Here is a 16980-nt window from a genome sequence, read left to right on the forward strand (position 1 = left end):
CTGGTTATACAACCATATTTTGAGTTTTTATCAGAGAGTTATGGCCAAAACAATTTGCTAATTTTGTCAAGGTCTCTACATAGGAAAGAAGGCAGCAAAGTAGCCTCAAGGTAATCCTAGAGCTTGAGATGTATATATCCCTTCATTCTTATCTAATATCTTAGAAGAGAAGGTTAGACTGCTATGGTATTTCGGAGGAAGAGACCAAAACTCCATAGCTTTTCTTTTAAAGAAAGAATAGTCTGCCATAGCCCTGCAAGAGAAGGCTATTTTGCCGTAGACCTTCGAAAGAGAGAAAAGTCAGAGTACGAGTAAGAGAAGATAAATCTTGGGGATGATCGGATGATTTCAATCGTAAGAGAAGGAAGGTATTAGAAGACTCTCTATTCTCATATATCAAGTTCTGAAACTCTTATTAATAACGAGCAAAGACAACGATAAATTTTTATAAGGTATATATATATTTTTTGTTTTTCAATTATATATCATTCTTAGGGGTTGAGGTATGGCCCCGACTTCTCTATTAATTGTTAATAGTGATCTATTTAATTGATTTACTAGTTAAAGTTTGTATTCTTTTAAACAACAGCATATGCCTTAATAAAGAATGTCTTATCGCCGCAATCTCAAGTTGAAATGCTAAAATCTTTGTGAAAAGGATTGTTTTCTTAAGAAGGTAACATGGATTCTAGTCCTATGGTTTATTTGAGTAAATGGATTATTATCTTGGTAATTAAAGTACAGGTACAACTTTTCCTACCTTGATGCTGCCTCGTTCTTGTGCTGTATAGCCGGACGACGGAGACGTTAGTAAGGTTCAGATTTGGCCCATGGTATCCCTCATACCATTGGGAGAATGAGGTTCGCCGATTGAGGCGAGTGATTGTGATGTTGCCTAGTTCTGAGGGCCCAGGCTAGTGCGGTGAATTAGCCCACCCTAGTGCGCAGACATCCCTCTGAGGGGCGGGAGGATCGAGCAATGGAGCCTGAGAGGGCAACAGGCCGGCTTGAGTCCTCGCCAGCGGGGCGGCCGACGATGAGGTGTATGGTCCTGTAGGATTTTGCCCAGCATGTAGAGGCTGGAAGGTCGAATTCTAGATCATCGGCAGTATAAAGGAAAAGAATAAGAGAGCCGGTTTGGCTTGTATAGGATTGATTCATGTATAAACTTTTTTTTAATAAATCTTATCTTTGGCATTATTGTACTATGGCAAAAGGACTGTTTTAACAAACCTCGTGAAAAGAGCCTTAATTAAGGAACATGTTTATTTATGTCAAACAGTGTGGTAGAATTAATTAGAAAATAAAATTGACGCGTGGAAAGTGGGAGGATGGAATGCCCTGATGGCACTATCCTACGGACGGGTGGACCCGATTAGTCGGGTAGCTTCCAACAGATTAAGTGAAATCCCTACGCTAGATAAATAGGTTCTCAGGAAATTCTATTCTAGAAAACTAGGCTAGCGGCTGTGCCTTGCATGGATGAGGAAAAAAGCATTGTCTCTAGGAATCAAGACTAGTAGTTGCCCAAATTATGATCAATTACGCTATGGGTGATTTGATTTTTAGAAGACCATGCTCCCCCTGTGGGATAGAACTAGGTCTTACCTATGAATCGTATCCTTGAATCTCTGCATGGTCAAGGTGTCGATGAGTAGGAAATTTTCTCCAAGATAAGACTTAGTGGACTATCTTAAGTGTTTCCCCTATTTTGGAAGGGGGGAACCTTACATCTTCTATAAGCAACATAGACACCAAATCTCTGAAATTGGGAATGTTTTCTCGACTCTGAATAGACGTCTTGAACGCCTTGTATTGTGGCCCGAGACCACGTAGACAGACTTCCACCTTATCATCATCATCTAGATGCAAGGGATTCCACAATACCCTTGATCTCTTCAATGCATAGTCATTCACAGACATACTCTTTTTCTCCACAGTATGAAGTTTATTCTTCAACTATATCTTTCATGCCTTGGTATTCGTTTCATAGAGTTTTACCAAGGTGTCCCACGCCTCCTTGGGGGACTTGGCATCTTGTATGTGCCCAATCATGGTGTCCTGTATATTGATAGAGAGCCAATACATTACTTTTCTGGCTCCTTGGTTCCAATCCTTGAGCTCTTTCACATCTGCAGCAGTCGGATTGATCTCCGGTATCTCCGGTGTCTCTTCATACTCACCTTCTATGTAGTCCCCTTAACCCTTTCCCATCAAGAAATTTGTCAACCTGAACCTCCAAGCATGGAAGTTGTTCTTATCAAGCTTCAACAACAATCTGGTTTATGCCATCATTTGACATCTTTCCAGACACACAAATTTATTAGAAACAGCACTCTGGTTTGTCCTGCACAAACTGCTGTATTTTCTACAGCGGTATTGTACTACACTCAAATGTCACAACTAGTGACCTCAATGTGCATACATACACCCAATGGCAACTGTTGACCTCCTTGCAGCACACACAATGTCTGCACAACCAATCTGTCTTCTTGCAATTCTTAAAACAGAGTTCTGCAGAGAATCGATGACTTACCCGCCCGCAATGCTCGCATGCTTTCTGAAAAACGAAGGTCCTAACGCACCCGAAATGCGTTTTCGGCACCAAAAATTTAGTCCAATAGGATAGTATAGTTGCCCTATAGCTTTACTCCCGCGAAGAAAGCTCCTCAATCAGAGGTCGTTTACCGGTGCCTTCCGTAGTAGAGCTCCCGACAAGGGTGTAGTCGCCAACACAAATAGGGAAGAGTAGATGAAGCTCTTCTTCGTGTGCTTCTCTTGCTTGCAGCTCAGCCCTTAGCATGAACCAGGCTCTGAAACCATGAAAGGATGCAAGGGAGAAGAGAGCTTGTGCTCTTGCAAGCACACACACACTCACAAAACCCTAAAAGAGAACACACAAGGTGAGAGGTTGAAAATATTCTTCTACTTCACACAACACTCAACACAGTGTTTGTATTATAGAGGGCAATTGATTAAGATCGGAACCGCTTCAATCTAGTGTTTTTATTATAGAGGGCAATGAAGTAAGAAGGACACTTCATTTTGGTGTTTTTATTGTAGAGGAAAATTGATTAAGAAGGAGACACTTCACACTTACAAGAGAGTTGAACGCAACACATCTCTTAAGTTGCTCACCATCTTGTGTTCACATCAACATTCTTCCAAAGCCATGTGTTATGGGCCATTATTCACAAAAATGGGAACAATCTAGTGCCTTGCATGAGGGAAAGAAATGAAAATGCAAGGGTCAATGTTGGGGCTTGCCTCTAGCCATCATCAACACATTGATGACAACCCCCTCTTGTGGAGAAGCTAGGGGCTCACTCCAATGGTGCCTTGCCAAATGAGGAGCAAAGTGGGTAGAAGCTATGGAAGAGCTTAACCCAACCTCAATGCCTAGAGTTCTTGCAAGATGGAGGAGGAGAAGGAGAATCTAACTAATAAGAGAGAGAGAGAGAGAGAGAGAGAGAGAGAGAGAGAGAGAGAGAGAGAGAGAGAGAGAGAGAGAGAGAATGCACAAGCAACCCATCAAGCAATCACACAACAATCCACAAGAATTCAACAAGAGAGAAAGCATACATTGAAGCAAAAACACAACAATCCACAAGCATCCATAAGAGAGAAAGCACACATGAAAGCTATCAAACATAAGACCTAAAGCAAGGAAATTCAAATTATGTTTAATGGGATTGTCCCTTTTCTGATTAGTAAAAATGTCTAATATACATGGCCTCACATTAACAAATGGCTGTGTGGTATGACGGTTATAATTGAGCTTTTTGAGGTAAGGGAAGCTTGTAATCCCAACGAAAATTTAGTGAGCTTTAGGATTGTTACAAAGAAATTTTGGTGAGATTTTTTACATCCACATGGTCTACTTGTACATTAAGAGAGAACATTAATAGATTTTAGATACATGGTCTAGTTGTACATTAAGAGAGAACATTAATAGATTTTAGATACATGGTCTACTTGTACATTTAGAGAGAACATTCATAGAGACCTAACAAACCATCATTTCTTGTACCTTTTGGATGCAACCATCATTTTTGGTATAAAACTACCATTTTTGTAGCTTTCTAAAACACAATCTCATTGTTGCTTGGTTTATATATTAAAATAGTAATATACAATTTATAGCAATGTTGGCACTTGACTCGTAATCTATTTGAGCAAGTTGTAATCTATTTACGGCTTCCATTTTGTTGCTTAATTTGTTAGGAAGTAAATTGTTTTTACAATTAAACTCAATTGTTATATATATATATATATAAAATCCTCATTAACTACGCTATGTAAGGGAAATTTATTTTTCCATTGTGGTGTTAGCAAAAAAAAAGAGATATTTTATGTTTTTTTTCAAATTACACCAAAAATGCCAAAAGGCACTTTTCAGAGGAAAGTGCTTTCTTGACACTTCGGTTGTAGCATGAAATTGCCATAAAACCCTCAATATTTGACTCCAAATATGGTCATATTTATAGTCAAAACGATAGGAAAACACCAATCTAAACTATTTAGAATGTCAAAACGTTAAAATTTTACACTTATTATTATTATTATTATTATTATTATTGCTTTTCAATGTAGCTGAAAATATCGCCTCTTCCTCTTTTTCTCTCTCTTTCTCTCACAAAGTTTTAGTTGAAATAGTATGGTGTTGAAGTTTATGAGAAACCATCATATTCGTGTCAAGATTTTCAAAACAAGGTTTGCCTAAAACCAACACACCTAGCATGTAAACATATGCACTTTATCCATCTATATTCGTCTCTCTATTTTGCTGAAACCTAGTACCAAATCTCATAAAATTTTGTCCATAAGAAATAAGATGAAAAAAAATCTCACCAAGCTTTTATGAATGAAAGCCTTTTAAGAAATAAAAAATCTTGCCTCAATTGTAAAAAGCTCGCTAAAAATCCACTCCCTATGCAGGGAGTGGATTTTGCAGGCTCCTTATCTAGGGGGTCTCAAAAACTAGTGAGATTATCCTAGGCTCTATGTATATACAAAAACATCATAGTCAACGATACAAAAGTCATAGGCTCAGCTAAATCCCATAATCTTATATCATTAAGCGCTTAGTGCAGTTACAAAATGTGGGCATGATAGTGCCTCAAAAGTAATGTTAACTAGATGTGGTTAACAAGAGTGTGAATAGATCATGTGTTGTGGCTCATCTGGAGGGCCAAGTGTGAATAAGCCATGGTTAAAGTTAATTTGGAAAAGAAGCATCATCCACACACCCTTGAAATTACAAACCAAATTTGATGACACATGTTCGTGGTATTAATTTCCTTTTAAAGACCCATCACTAATATAAGTCATGCTTTGACGAATCCTTCTTAAAGAGCTAAAAGAGATTACTTGTGACATTTAAAAAGAAAAAGACATATTAGTTTGAAGGCTTTTCTAGACTAAAATTTATAGGGATTTGCTAAAAAAATATATGAAATTAGGGCTTTAATCACCTTAAAGAGATCCCATAATCTTATACCATTAAGCGCTTAGTGCAATTACAAAACGTGGGCATGATCGTGCCTTGGAAGTAATGTTAACTAGATGTGGTTAACAAGAGTGTGAATAGATCGTGTGTTATGGCTCATCTAGAGGGCCGCGTGAATAAGCCATGGTTAAAGTTAATTTGGAAAAGAAGCATCATCCACACACCCTTGAATCACAAACCAAATTTGATGACATAAGTCCATGATATTAATCCTTTTTAAGATCTATCGTAGATATAAGTCTTGCTTTGACTAATCCTTCCCAAAGAGCTGAAAGAGATCATTTGTGACATTCAAAAAAAGCATATTAGTTTTGAAGCCTTTTCTAGACTAACATTTGTAGGGCTTGATGGGCCATCTTGCTGAGCAAGAAATAATTGCTTGATGGGCCATCTTATTGAGCACTTCTCGCAAAATAGCTATAGTGTTTGCACACCATAGCTATAGTGTTTACACACCATGCTATCTATGGAGGAGGCTTCCTCAATTGTGTTAATAACTGCTGCAAATATGCCATAGCCATAGGAAGACCATCACAAGCTTTCACAGTGGAGTAGAAGATAGAAAGTAAGCTCCACATCCCACAAGATGCAGAATTGCAAATGCCATAGGAAGACCATCACAAGCTTTCACAATGGAGTAGAAGATAGAAAGTAAGCTCCACATCCCACAAGATGCAGAATTGCAAACGCCATAGGAAGACCATCACAAACTTTCACAGTAGAGTAGAAGATAGAAGGTAAGCTCCACATCCCACAAGATGCAATCAATCGTATACTAATTGCAAATGCCATAGGAAGACCATCACACAAACTTTTACAATGCCATTGGAAGACCATCACACAAACTTTTACAGTCGAGTAGAAGATAGAGGGTAAGCTCCACATCCCACAAAATGTAATCATTAGTCGGTTGTAGGCACCAACCTCCTCACATTAGGGCTAATAGAGAGCTAGAAATAGCGTGCCAAAGCCCCGAGTAATATATAATTGAAGTTTGCCATCTCCTACCAAACTACAAAACTATTGTCAATAAAATTCAGTGTGATTTCTACCATTAGCAAATGCCTACTTATAAGAATATGCAAAAAATTTCCCCAAAATATTAACACACAAAAGCTTCCCATTGTTAGATACCAGGGTCATTAACCAAACCAAGCTTTGACCGAACCAAAAACCAAAATCTTATATAAAACATTACACCCCTCTCTCTCTCTCTCTCTCTCTCTCTCGTCTCAAGTAAAAAGCAGGAAGCTTGTAATTGGCGTCGACGATGTCTGCATTCTCTCTGAGCCAGTGGAGAAGCCTGTGGATGCAAGACTTGCTCAATCCACCTTAGGGTTAGCATGCTCCAGGAGTTGTCAAGAAGCGAATAATCGTGGGCTCACAATAATGGCAAAACTCTGCCCGACTGGCACGTACCTGTTTCTCCATTCTGCATTTCTCATTCTATTTTTTACATTGTAGATTGAATCTTATGTATGATGACCCACATGCCCCCATCTCACGCTTGTTGTGGCCATGGAGGGCGTGTATGGCTGTGGCAGCCCACCATTTCCTTACCCCCATAGCCAATGGATGTGGCCATGGAGGGCATGTGTGGCTGTGGCAGCCCAGTATGGCACAGGCACAGTTTTCACCTTTTTTGCTTTCCTACATGCCCGCCATTTCCTTTTTCTATAGCCATCCCATAGCCAGTGAATGTGGCCATGGAGGGAATGAATGGCAGCGGCAGCCGAGTACGGGATGAGTGCCTGCTTGGCCATTTCTGCTCAAACTCAGTGCACCTGCCCTTAGTGGAGGAGGCACTAAGATATGAACACAATGGCAAGCCCAGCTTGACATATGGAAAACAAGCAAATGCATTCGAACTACAACAAGCAAGAGAGATCAAGGTGCCGAGCATAGAGGAGGCACTAGCTTCTTTAGAGTATATGGATGGGCTGCCACCAATAGGAGACTTTATATGCCTCTTGCAAAAGTGCAGAAAAGAGAAAAACCTGCTGCATGCCAGCCGTGCCCATATGCATGTCCACATGAACGGTTTAGAAGCTTTTGGAGAGGTAGGGAACTTCCTTGTCCCAATGTTTGTTGAATGTGGAAGTTTGCGCAATGCACAACAGGTTTTCCACAGGTTGGTTCACCGAAATGAGTACTCTTGGACTGCTCTCATACATGGCTGTATTGAGTATGGGGATTCATATCATGCTTTTAATCTTTTCCAAAGGATGAAAGAGGATTGTATACATCCCAGCAAATATACCTTTTTGGCCCTTTTAAAGGCTTGTACGAGGCTCAGATGTGTGGGTAGAGGCCTAGAAGTACATGCGGAGATCATCAAGGAGGAACTTCTAAAAGATCCCTTTGTTGGCAGCAATTTAGTGGATATGTATGCCAAGTGTGGATCACTTGAAGATGCAAGGGAAGTGTTTGATGAGCTGCCAATTAGGGGTGTTGTCTCTTGGACTGCCCTGCTTGCAGGTTATGCTGAACATGGACTTGGAGAGGAAGGACTGAATTGCTTTGACCAGATGCGACTAGAGGGCGTTTCTCCTAATGAGGTCACATTTGTTTGCATCTTGAAAGCTTGTGGCAGCATAGGAGCGGTTGACAAAGGCCGAGAACTACACTCAGAGATCATCAGGCGGGGTTTTGAAGGTGATAATTCCGTTGGAAACACACTAGTGGATATGTACGCTAAGTTTGGTTCACTTGTAGAAGCACGTAAAGTGTTTGACAAGCTGCTAACCCGAGATGTCGTCTCGTGGAATGCACTCATCACAGGTCATGCTGAATGTGGATTTGGTGAGGAGGCACTCATGTGTTTGGAGCTAATGCAGATGGAGGGAGTATCTCCGAATGCTGTCTCATTTATTTGCAGTTTGAAAGCTTGTGGCAGCATAGGAGCCTTAGATAGGGGCCGAGAATTACATGCGGAGATTGCAAAAGAGGGATTTGAAGGAGAGTCTTTGGTGGGCAACACTTTGGTAGACATGTATGCTAAATGCGGGATAGTGGTAGAAGCACGGGAAGTGTTCTATGAGCTACCAAGTCAAGGTCTAGTCTCATGGACTGCATTGATCACAGGGTATGCTGAGCAAGGGCTTGGTGAAGAAGCACTTCTCTTTTTGGACGACATGCAACTGGAAGGTGTGCTTCAAGATGCTGTCACATTTGTGTGTGCCCTTAAAGCTTGCAGTAGCATAGGAGCTATAGACAAGGGCCGGCAAATACATTACGAGATTGCCAAAGAGGGATTTGAAAGAGATCTTTTTGTTGGCAGCACTTTGGTAGATTTGTATGCCAAGTGTGGGTCACTTGAAGAAGCACAGGACTTGTTTGAAGAGCTTCCAGTTCAGGATGTGGCTACATGGAGTGCTATAATCACAGGCTATGCTGAAAACGGGCTTGGGGAGGAAGCTTTAAATTGCTTGGAACAGATGCAGCTTGAGGGTCTGTTTCCAGATGCTGTTACACTTCTTTGCAGCTTGAAAGCTTGTGGCAGCATAGGTGCCATAGACAAGGGTCGAGAACTTCATGCCAAGATTGCTGAAGAGGGACTTGAAAAAGACCTTTATATTGGCAACACTTTGGTAGATATGTATGCCAAATGTGGTGTACTTAAAGAAGCATGCGAGATATTTGATGAGCTGCCAACTCGGGACGTAGTCTCATGGAACGCTGTCATCTTGGGTTGTGCTGATCAAGGAACAAATGAGAGAGCTGTAATACTTTATAGACAAATGCAAGAGCAAGGAGTATCACCAGATAGTGTAACTTATGGGAGCATCCTGAAAGCATGTTGCAGTACAGCACTGGTAGAAACTGGTAAGAAATTGCATGCTCAAATTCAAGCTTATGGACTCAAGGCCACTGAAAGAGTCACATCAATTGCTCTTATCGACATGTATGGTAAATGTGGGAGCATGGCTGCTGCTCAGCAGGTGTTTGATTCATTGACTACAAGGGACCTTGTGCAATGGACTGCATTGATTGCAGGATATGCCCGCCAAGGAGAAAATGAATCCGTTTTTGTTTTGTTCAAGAGAATGACAGAGGAAGGGATAAAGCCAAATGGGATTACATTTCTTCTTCTTCTGTCTGTATGCAGCCATGCAGGTTTGCTGTACAAGGGCCATCAATATTTTGAGGCCATGAGCAGAGAGTATGGCATCACATCAAACATTATGCACTACAACTGTATGATTGACCTCCTGAGCCGTGCAGGCCAATTTCATGAGGCAATGTTGATGTTGGAGACTATGCCTTTTCAACCTGATCTTGTGACATGGAGTACAGTGTTGTCTGCCTGTCGAAAATGGGGTAGTGTGGAGCTTGGCAAGAAAGCCTTTGAAAGCATAATGACATTAGGTGGAAAACAGCCCCCAGCATTTATCTTGATGTCCAACATTTATGCCAATGAGCACATGTGGGATGATGCAAAGATGATTCAGGTCATGAGTGGAAGCACACAAGAACAGAATGAGCCAGGAAATAGCTGGGTTGATACTGGTGGATATGTGGATAGATTTGTGATGGGGGGATCTTAGACTTCCTCAAAGCACATATTTATGCAAGGTTACAGAAATGCTGTGGTGGGATGGAGGAGAATGGGTACATACGAGATTTTGATATTGAGCACATAGCTAACACTGTAAAGGAACGTGAACCATGTAGCCATATTGAGAAGCTGGGGCTAGCGCATGTGGGCTAATCAATACTCCAGAAGGGACCTCCGTGCCTGTTGTCAAAAATCTCCAGGTTTGTGACGACCTTCATGCTGTCACTGCACTTGCATCCAAGGAAGAGAAGCAAACTATTATTTGCAGAGATGAGAGTGGCTTTCATGTCTTCAAGGATGGAAAGTGTTCTTGCAAGGACTATCATTGACCTGTTAGGAACTTTTCTTGAAAGTTGCAGTCAGCCATGCCATGCATCTTGATCTCAGGTACCAAGTTATTATCTCATAGACAGCAGTAGTTGCATGTGTAATGGTCCAATTTAATGTCACTCCCTGGAAGTCCGGCACTCACTTGTCTTTGTGTTGTTTCATTTTTGTATGACTGCAGAGGAGTTATGGGCTGTTGGCCAGGTAGATATAGATCTACCACATTGGATCTTCGTTCCATATTCCAGAAGAAGCTTAGGCTTTCACTGAGATGTTGGAAAAGGTCTCCTTTCAGGTAAGAGGATACTAAATTCAGGAAGGGTTTGAGGTGAAAGCTTGTTTCTGGTGTGCTTGGAACATTTTTGCTTTTTTGATACACTTGAATTAGGTTTTTGTTGCAGGATGCTGTTGAGCTGTGAGCAGAGAAAATCACCAGCAAATAACATTATGGCAGTTAAAGGTGCAAAGACCAAGAACAACTTCTCAATCTTATAGTGACAAATCCTCTATTGGGTGACCTAGCCGGTGGGTTCTCCAAAACTCTCTTTATTGAGAACCTATCCAATAGGTTCAATGCTTTTCTCAAAGGTTGAATTTGGGAAAAACATAAGTATATATATTAAAGGGAAAAGAAATGTTTTTTACATATGAGCAAGAGCTATCATCGCTAAATGATCCAATCCAATTGGCTAGCTGTATACATAATTCGGTCCGACCATATACAAACACAATCCTTAGAAATCACCTCCTCTTCTTTGTGAGATCCCTATCTCTCTATCAATACTATAATTTGGCAGCAAAAATCACACTAAGGATAGAGCGACTCGGGGCCCATCTTGACGCTTGGCTATCTGTCAGCTCTTGACTAGAACAATCTCTACGTATAAAAAAGTGAATGATTCCTTCAAGTGTTTTCCCTTCTTAATTCTCACAAGTAGGTCACATCGAGTGGCTTCTTGGGGCTCAACAAGATGTCTTGACTCTTCAATCATGTTTTAGAAATATAAGCCCAACTTGTCTCTTAGCCATAAATCAAATGTGCATAGGATAAAATGTTAGCCTAAGCTAAAAGTCTAAGTGTATAGCATCACTCCACATGTCCATCCACATGTCAAGGGGCATCCCTAGCCTCAAGGGGTTGTGGAGAAATCAATGGAAAAGAACTTGTATGCACCTCATCATTGATGTCAGCAATGCACCTTCTCAAAGGCTATAAAAGTCCATGTAACTAGTTCATTTCAATCTAATGCAATCTATGTTAATCCCTATTATGAATGGTTCTTTGGTCTTTCCACCATGATTACAACATGGTATCAGAGCTTATTAGGTTTCTAGGTCTTATTAGTCTAATTAAGTTAATTAATTATCTCACTTTTAATGGAGCTTTTCTAGGACTTGTCATTTTTAGTATTCACCTCACTTGGAGAGCTTTCATCGCCTAATCTAGGTCGAATCTTGCCATGATTTCTTCACAAAAGTTGCAGAGATACTCAAGGCGCTGAAGCCCATATCACTTCAATTTCTCAAATTCATGCATATATAGTCGAGCATTGTGTTTATTTTCAAAATGGTGTTGTTTTTTGTTGATGGTGAGTGTAGAGGCTCATTCGAGCTATAGAAGGTGATCTAATCTAATTCCTTTAAGCCGAAGTTGCGTTTGTGCTCTAAGTGTCCCTAAAAGGGTTTTCAATTTGGTGAAGGCATTGAGGAGATCCAGCTCCTCCTTTCAGATCTTTGTCAAGTTGCATCCTTCAGATCCTTGTCAAGCTGCAAAAAAACAAAAAAGTACTTTTTGGTAATTATGTGCTTAATCAATGTTCAATCATTAGTATGATGCTATTTGATGTTTATTCTATCTTTAAGGACCGATTTCATGCTTGATTAAGCTCTAACTATCCTCCACAATCATCCACTTGTTATACTTGTAAAGTATTTAGACATTGCTTGAGAATCTCAGTGGCAAGACCTATCCTGATTATGGCATCAAAATCTCTTGACAAATTCAATGGCATTGGTTTCCATACGTGGCAAACCAAGGTTAAAGATTATCTAATGAACAAGAATGTATGGAGTCTTGTTAGACCTCAAGTAGAAGGGGGGGATGAAGTATCTATTGTTACTACTAGAGCCACCACTGCTACATTGCAAGCTAAGGATGAGCAAGCTTTAGGCATCATTATCACTGCACTAGAAGATGATTATAGACACTAAATAGATAATGTTGATAATGCAGCTCAAGCTTGGGAAATACTTGAAAGGACCTTTGGTGCTAACGTTAAACATTCAAAAATTAGCTTTAAAATGCAACTCTTATGAGCTAAAAATGGAAGAGTGAAAATGTAGCCTCTTTTATTCATATGCTAATAAAGAGTCTCACGACTCAAGTTGTGTATGTCAAATTTGCTGTTCTCGAAGAAGATGCTATTGCTATCTTGTTAAGATGTCTCTTAATTACAACCAAATTGTAATTGTGTATTGTAATTAAGATGTCTCTTAATTATAATCAAATTGTAACTGTGCTTAAAGATAAGGAGACCATTCCTTCTTTGGAAAGTGTGATAAACTCTATGCAAGAAGAAGAAGAGAAATTGGCCAAAGACTTCCAAGACAATGCCTATGTTGTTTCCTCCATCAACAATAAGAAGAAATGTGCAAGTTGTGGAAGGACGAATAATCGAACCAAATATTGCTACACCAACAACCCTTGTGTGCATTGTGGAAAGACCAACCATCCACCACACAAGTGCTATCTCAAAGACAAGAAGAATAGTAAAGAGACGGCCAACACCGTTGCAAGAAAGTAACTTTGTAGAAGTTTGTGGTTTTGTTGGTCTCGGAGATGAAGATGACTCTTATGCTTTGTAAAGGATTTGTGATTGTTCACTCAGCCTTTGTTTTTTGTCCATACCCTTGATTGTTTGTTAGAGAAGAGTATACACATTGTGCCGTTTATTGTTTTTAGGGGGGACTCTATCTCATTGTAATTAGGGAGGATTGTATTAGGTAAAACCGATTGTTGAGTGTCAAGTCATTGTATCCAAGTTTGGCTTAAGGGGGTGTTAGAAATACAAGTCCAACTTGTCTCTTAGCCACAAATCAAATGTGCATAGGATAAAATGTTAGCTAAGCTAGAGTCAAAGTGTGTAGCATCACTCCACATGTCCATCCACATGTTAAGGGGCATCTCTAGCTTCAAGGGGTCATGGAGAAATCAGTGGAAAAGAATTTGTATGCACCTCATCAGTGATGTCAGTAGTGTACCTTCTCAAAGGCTATAAAAGCCCATGTAACTAGTTTATTTCAATCTAATGTAATCTATGTTAATCCCTATAATGAATGATTCTTTGATCTTTCCACCATGATTACAACATCGTGAAGGTAATTACTCTATCCTTGTTTATGATTGTTGGTCTAAACTAATCATCCTAAGTTTCTCGTTCTAAAAAATATAATTTTATCTTGTTTTGGAAAGTACTTGCAATTTAGGTTCACCTTATTAGCTACTTTCGAGTGTTTCATTATTCTAAACCAAATCCATAGACTTAGCCTAGTCTCGTCCATTTTCATGGGTCTAGTCTTCTGTCCATCACTGCACCTATGGAGCCGGTGTGAACTCATGCACCCATAAATAAAATTGCCATTTTACTCGTACATCTCGCTTGAACAAGTTCACACACACTTCTTGAAAACAATTATTTTATAAAATCATAACACTATATAATTCCCTTTATATCATGCATAATTTCATATGTTCAATCATATATCACAAAGTAACACATCAATCCCAATTGTCACCTTTTAAGTCCTAAATGAGTACTTGAAGCTTAGGTAGTGCAATCATATGATTATAGAACAAGTGCAGCACTGAATTCTATGCAAAAAGTACTCTCCTTTCTCAAGTGAAAAATTTATAGATTTCTTATGAATAAGAGAGTCTTCATACTTGAAAATAACAATCGACCACTCTACAAGCTTTCCTAGTCAACTCAACCTTAGACTTTATTGAGAAATATGGTGCCATGGAGCATAAGACTTGGTAGGGAGTGAGTGTCAACCTTGCATGTTGTCACATAAGCAAATAAGAATAATATCGCATCAACAAGCAAAGCGAATATGTATATAAAAGGGGTCATTTCAAGAAATGAAACAATGTAAGCTGTCTCAAGTCTTTCTATGAGTATAAGTCTCAATCTTGTAACCTAACTAAACTTGAGTCTAAAGCTGCATTAGCACAAAACACTCGTCATCATGAGTAATGTTAAGCTTTATCCATCTTAGCATTCTCTCAACCATCATAGCTCACGTCACAACCATCTTACTTGAGGTACTCATGTTTCTTAATATGGTATCAGAGTAAACCTAGCTCTTATTAAGAGGTAATTAGGAGATATTCATCATGTGACTAGTGTTTGTTGAGGAGCTTGATAAGGAATAATCTTGTGAGATTTAGTAATTTAAGATTAAGGATTTTGTGGTTGATGCATTCATTGCAAGTTTTTGAGTAATAAGCCTTGTTCTCATTGCTTCCTAGTAAGAACCTCTTCTTAATCTCTATCTCATTGTCAGGACCTTAATGACACTTAAAGAAGAATTTCTTTTCTCAAACACAAAAATTAGAAGAAAACATAGACTTGGAACAAAATAAAAGCATCAACCTTATGTAAACAATTTTTACTAAATAAGATAAATATGAAAGCTAGAAAATAAGAGAGAGGTCATCGTCGATATATGATTGGGTTCAATCTCACTTGGATAAGTGTGGCTTATTGTATCTAGTAAATAGAGTGGTGATGACAGAAGTGAGCAACTGCTTCTTGTGATGTAACACATAATCAGTTTCAACAAGAGATGTGTTAGGATCTAAAGATATATGGTATGTGGATTTTGGCACCTCTAACCACAAGACCAGTCATAGTGAGTGGTTTAGAGACATGTAGAAAATGGAAAAACTAGGTTATGTAGAAATAGGTGATGATATTGTGCATCCCATTTTGCGTATGTTAGTAAAGTGCCATTTTCTATGCAGGATGCCAAAATGAAGCATTTGAAAGATTTACTCCATGTTTCAAATATTATAAAGAACTTGGATTCTGTTGGACATATGGTTGAGCAAGGTCTGTAAGTGAGGTTTAATTCTCAAGGATGCTTTTAGAAGACTTAAAAAATCAGTGTCACTTGGTTGTAAAGGGTAATATAAATGGTAGGATGTTTACTTTGGATGTGAACTTGTCTAAGGTAAAGGCAACCATGTTTGTGTATAGAACATGTGTCATTGTAGATATTGACATATGGCATAAGTGCATTGGTCATGTGAATATACAGTGGCTGAAGTCTATGTAGGCCCAACATATTGTTGTAGGTTTGCCAAAGTTTAAGGTTGATGGTATGCATAAAGTATGTGAAGCATGCCAGCTTTGTAAGTAGGCCAAACATGCTTTCTCGCATGAAAAACATGTCAGTGCAAGGCTATTAGATGTTATACATTTAGATGTATGGGGATTGACCAAGACTGCAACAATTACAAGTTGTAGGTATTATGTTACATTCATTGATGATCACACTAGGAAAGTGTTAGTTTATTTCATGAAGGAGAAAGGGAGGTGTTTGCTTACTTTCAGAGATTTAAAATCTTGGTCAAGAAGAAAAAAGACATACAAATAAAATTCATGAGATTGGATGGTGGGGAGGAGTATTTCTCTAATGAGTTCAATGATTTCTTAAGAAAGTAGGGAATCAAGACACAATTAAATAAAATTCATGAGATTGGATGGTGGGGAAGAGTATTTCTCTAATGAGTTCAATGATTTCTTAAGATAGGTACATTGTAGAAGTGGCACGTGCCTTGATGTCTGAAAAGAATATGCCACATTATTTTTGAGTATAAGTAGTAGTAGCTGATGTGTACATTATGAACATGACCCCCACTATAATTGTTCATGGTATGACACTTGAAGAGAAGTTTACATGCATAAAATCGGACATGTCTCACTTAAAAGTGTTTGGGTGTATGGCATATGTGCATGTTCTAGATAAAGTGAGAATAAAGTTGGATCTAAAGGCAAAGAAATGCATCTTCATTGGTTATTATTTAGAGCAGAAAGGTTATAGATGTTATAATCCTATCACTTGTGAGATGCAAGTAAGTAGAGATGTCTTTGATGAGATGAGTAGCTGGTATGCACTAGTAGTGAAGGCAACAGAAGATGCTGATGTAAGAAGTGCTCATGCTACACCACATGATGTAGAGCAGTAATCACAGGTGCTTTCGTGGACCTGGAGAGTTCTTTAGTAGTGGATCTAGTGTTAGTTCATGGTTAGGTAGGTTGAGGACACATGTATCATGCAACGGGATGGAAAAGGTAGATTAATCTTTTGTATGCATGATCTATTAGTAGGTCACTCATATGTGGATGGTGGCTCTAGTGGCTTTGAGCAGAGCCTTGATGAGGAGCTTAGCATTTCATCTATGATTACTCCTGGCATAAGGAGGACTAGGACTGTTTTAAGGACACCTAGTAGTGATCCTGGTGTACGTAGGTCTACAAAGGCTAGGTATCTGGTCAATGGGTTGAGATATGATGGATAT

At 39.3% G+C, this 16980-nt stretch overlaps 1 protein-coding gene across 2 annotated transcripts; it reads left to right on the forward strand.

Moving 5' to 3' along the window:
• The first annotated feature begins 6641 nt into the window (after positions 1-6641).
• LOC147602976 (pentatricopeptide repeat-containing protein At4g21300-like) lies at positions 6642-11042 on the forward strand. Of its 2 annotated transcripts, XM_086797020.1 has the most exons (4): positions 6670-8164; positions 8291-10454; positions 10576-10689; positions 10796-11042. In XM_086797020.1, the coding sequence occupies exons 1-2, from the start codon at positions 7216-7218 to the stop codon at positions 10054-10056; spliced, it is 2715 nt and encodes a 904-aa protein (XP_086653146.1). In that variant the 5' UTR covers positions 6670-7215; the 3' UTR covers positions 10057-10454; positions 10576-10689; positions 10796-11042. The 2 variants fall into 2 exon arrangements, with proteins under 2 accessions (XP_086653145.1, XP_086653146.1); XM_086797019.1 differs by having other exon boundaries at positions 6642-10454.
• Positions 11043-16980: the final 5938 nt, after the last annotated feature.

The sequence above is a fragment of the Cibotium barometz genome, chromosome 65 (genome assembly GCF_041138505.1).
Source record: "Cibotium barometz isolate CiBa-2024 chromosome 65, ASM4113850v1, whole genome shotgun sequence".
In the NCBI taxonomy this organism is placed as follows: domain Eukaryota; kingdom Viridiplantae; phylum Streptophyta; class Polypodiopsida; order Cyatheales; family Cibotiaceae; genus Cibotium; species Cibotium barometz.

Bases quoted from the DNA above. Each gene is read 5' to 3' on its own strand.
- LOC147602976 (XM_086797019.1), top strand. From the start codon at position 7,216: ATGGAGGGAATGAATGGCAGCGGCAGCCGAGTACGGGATGAGTGCCTG.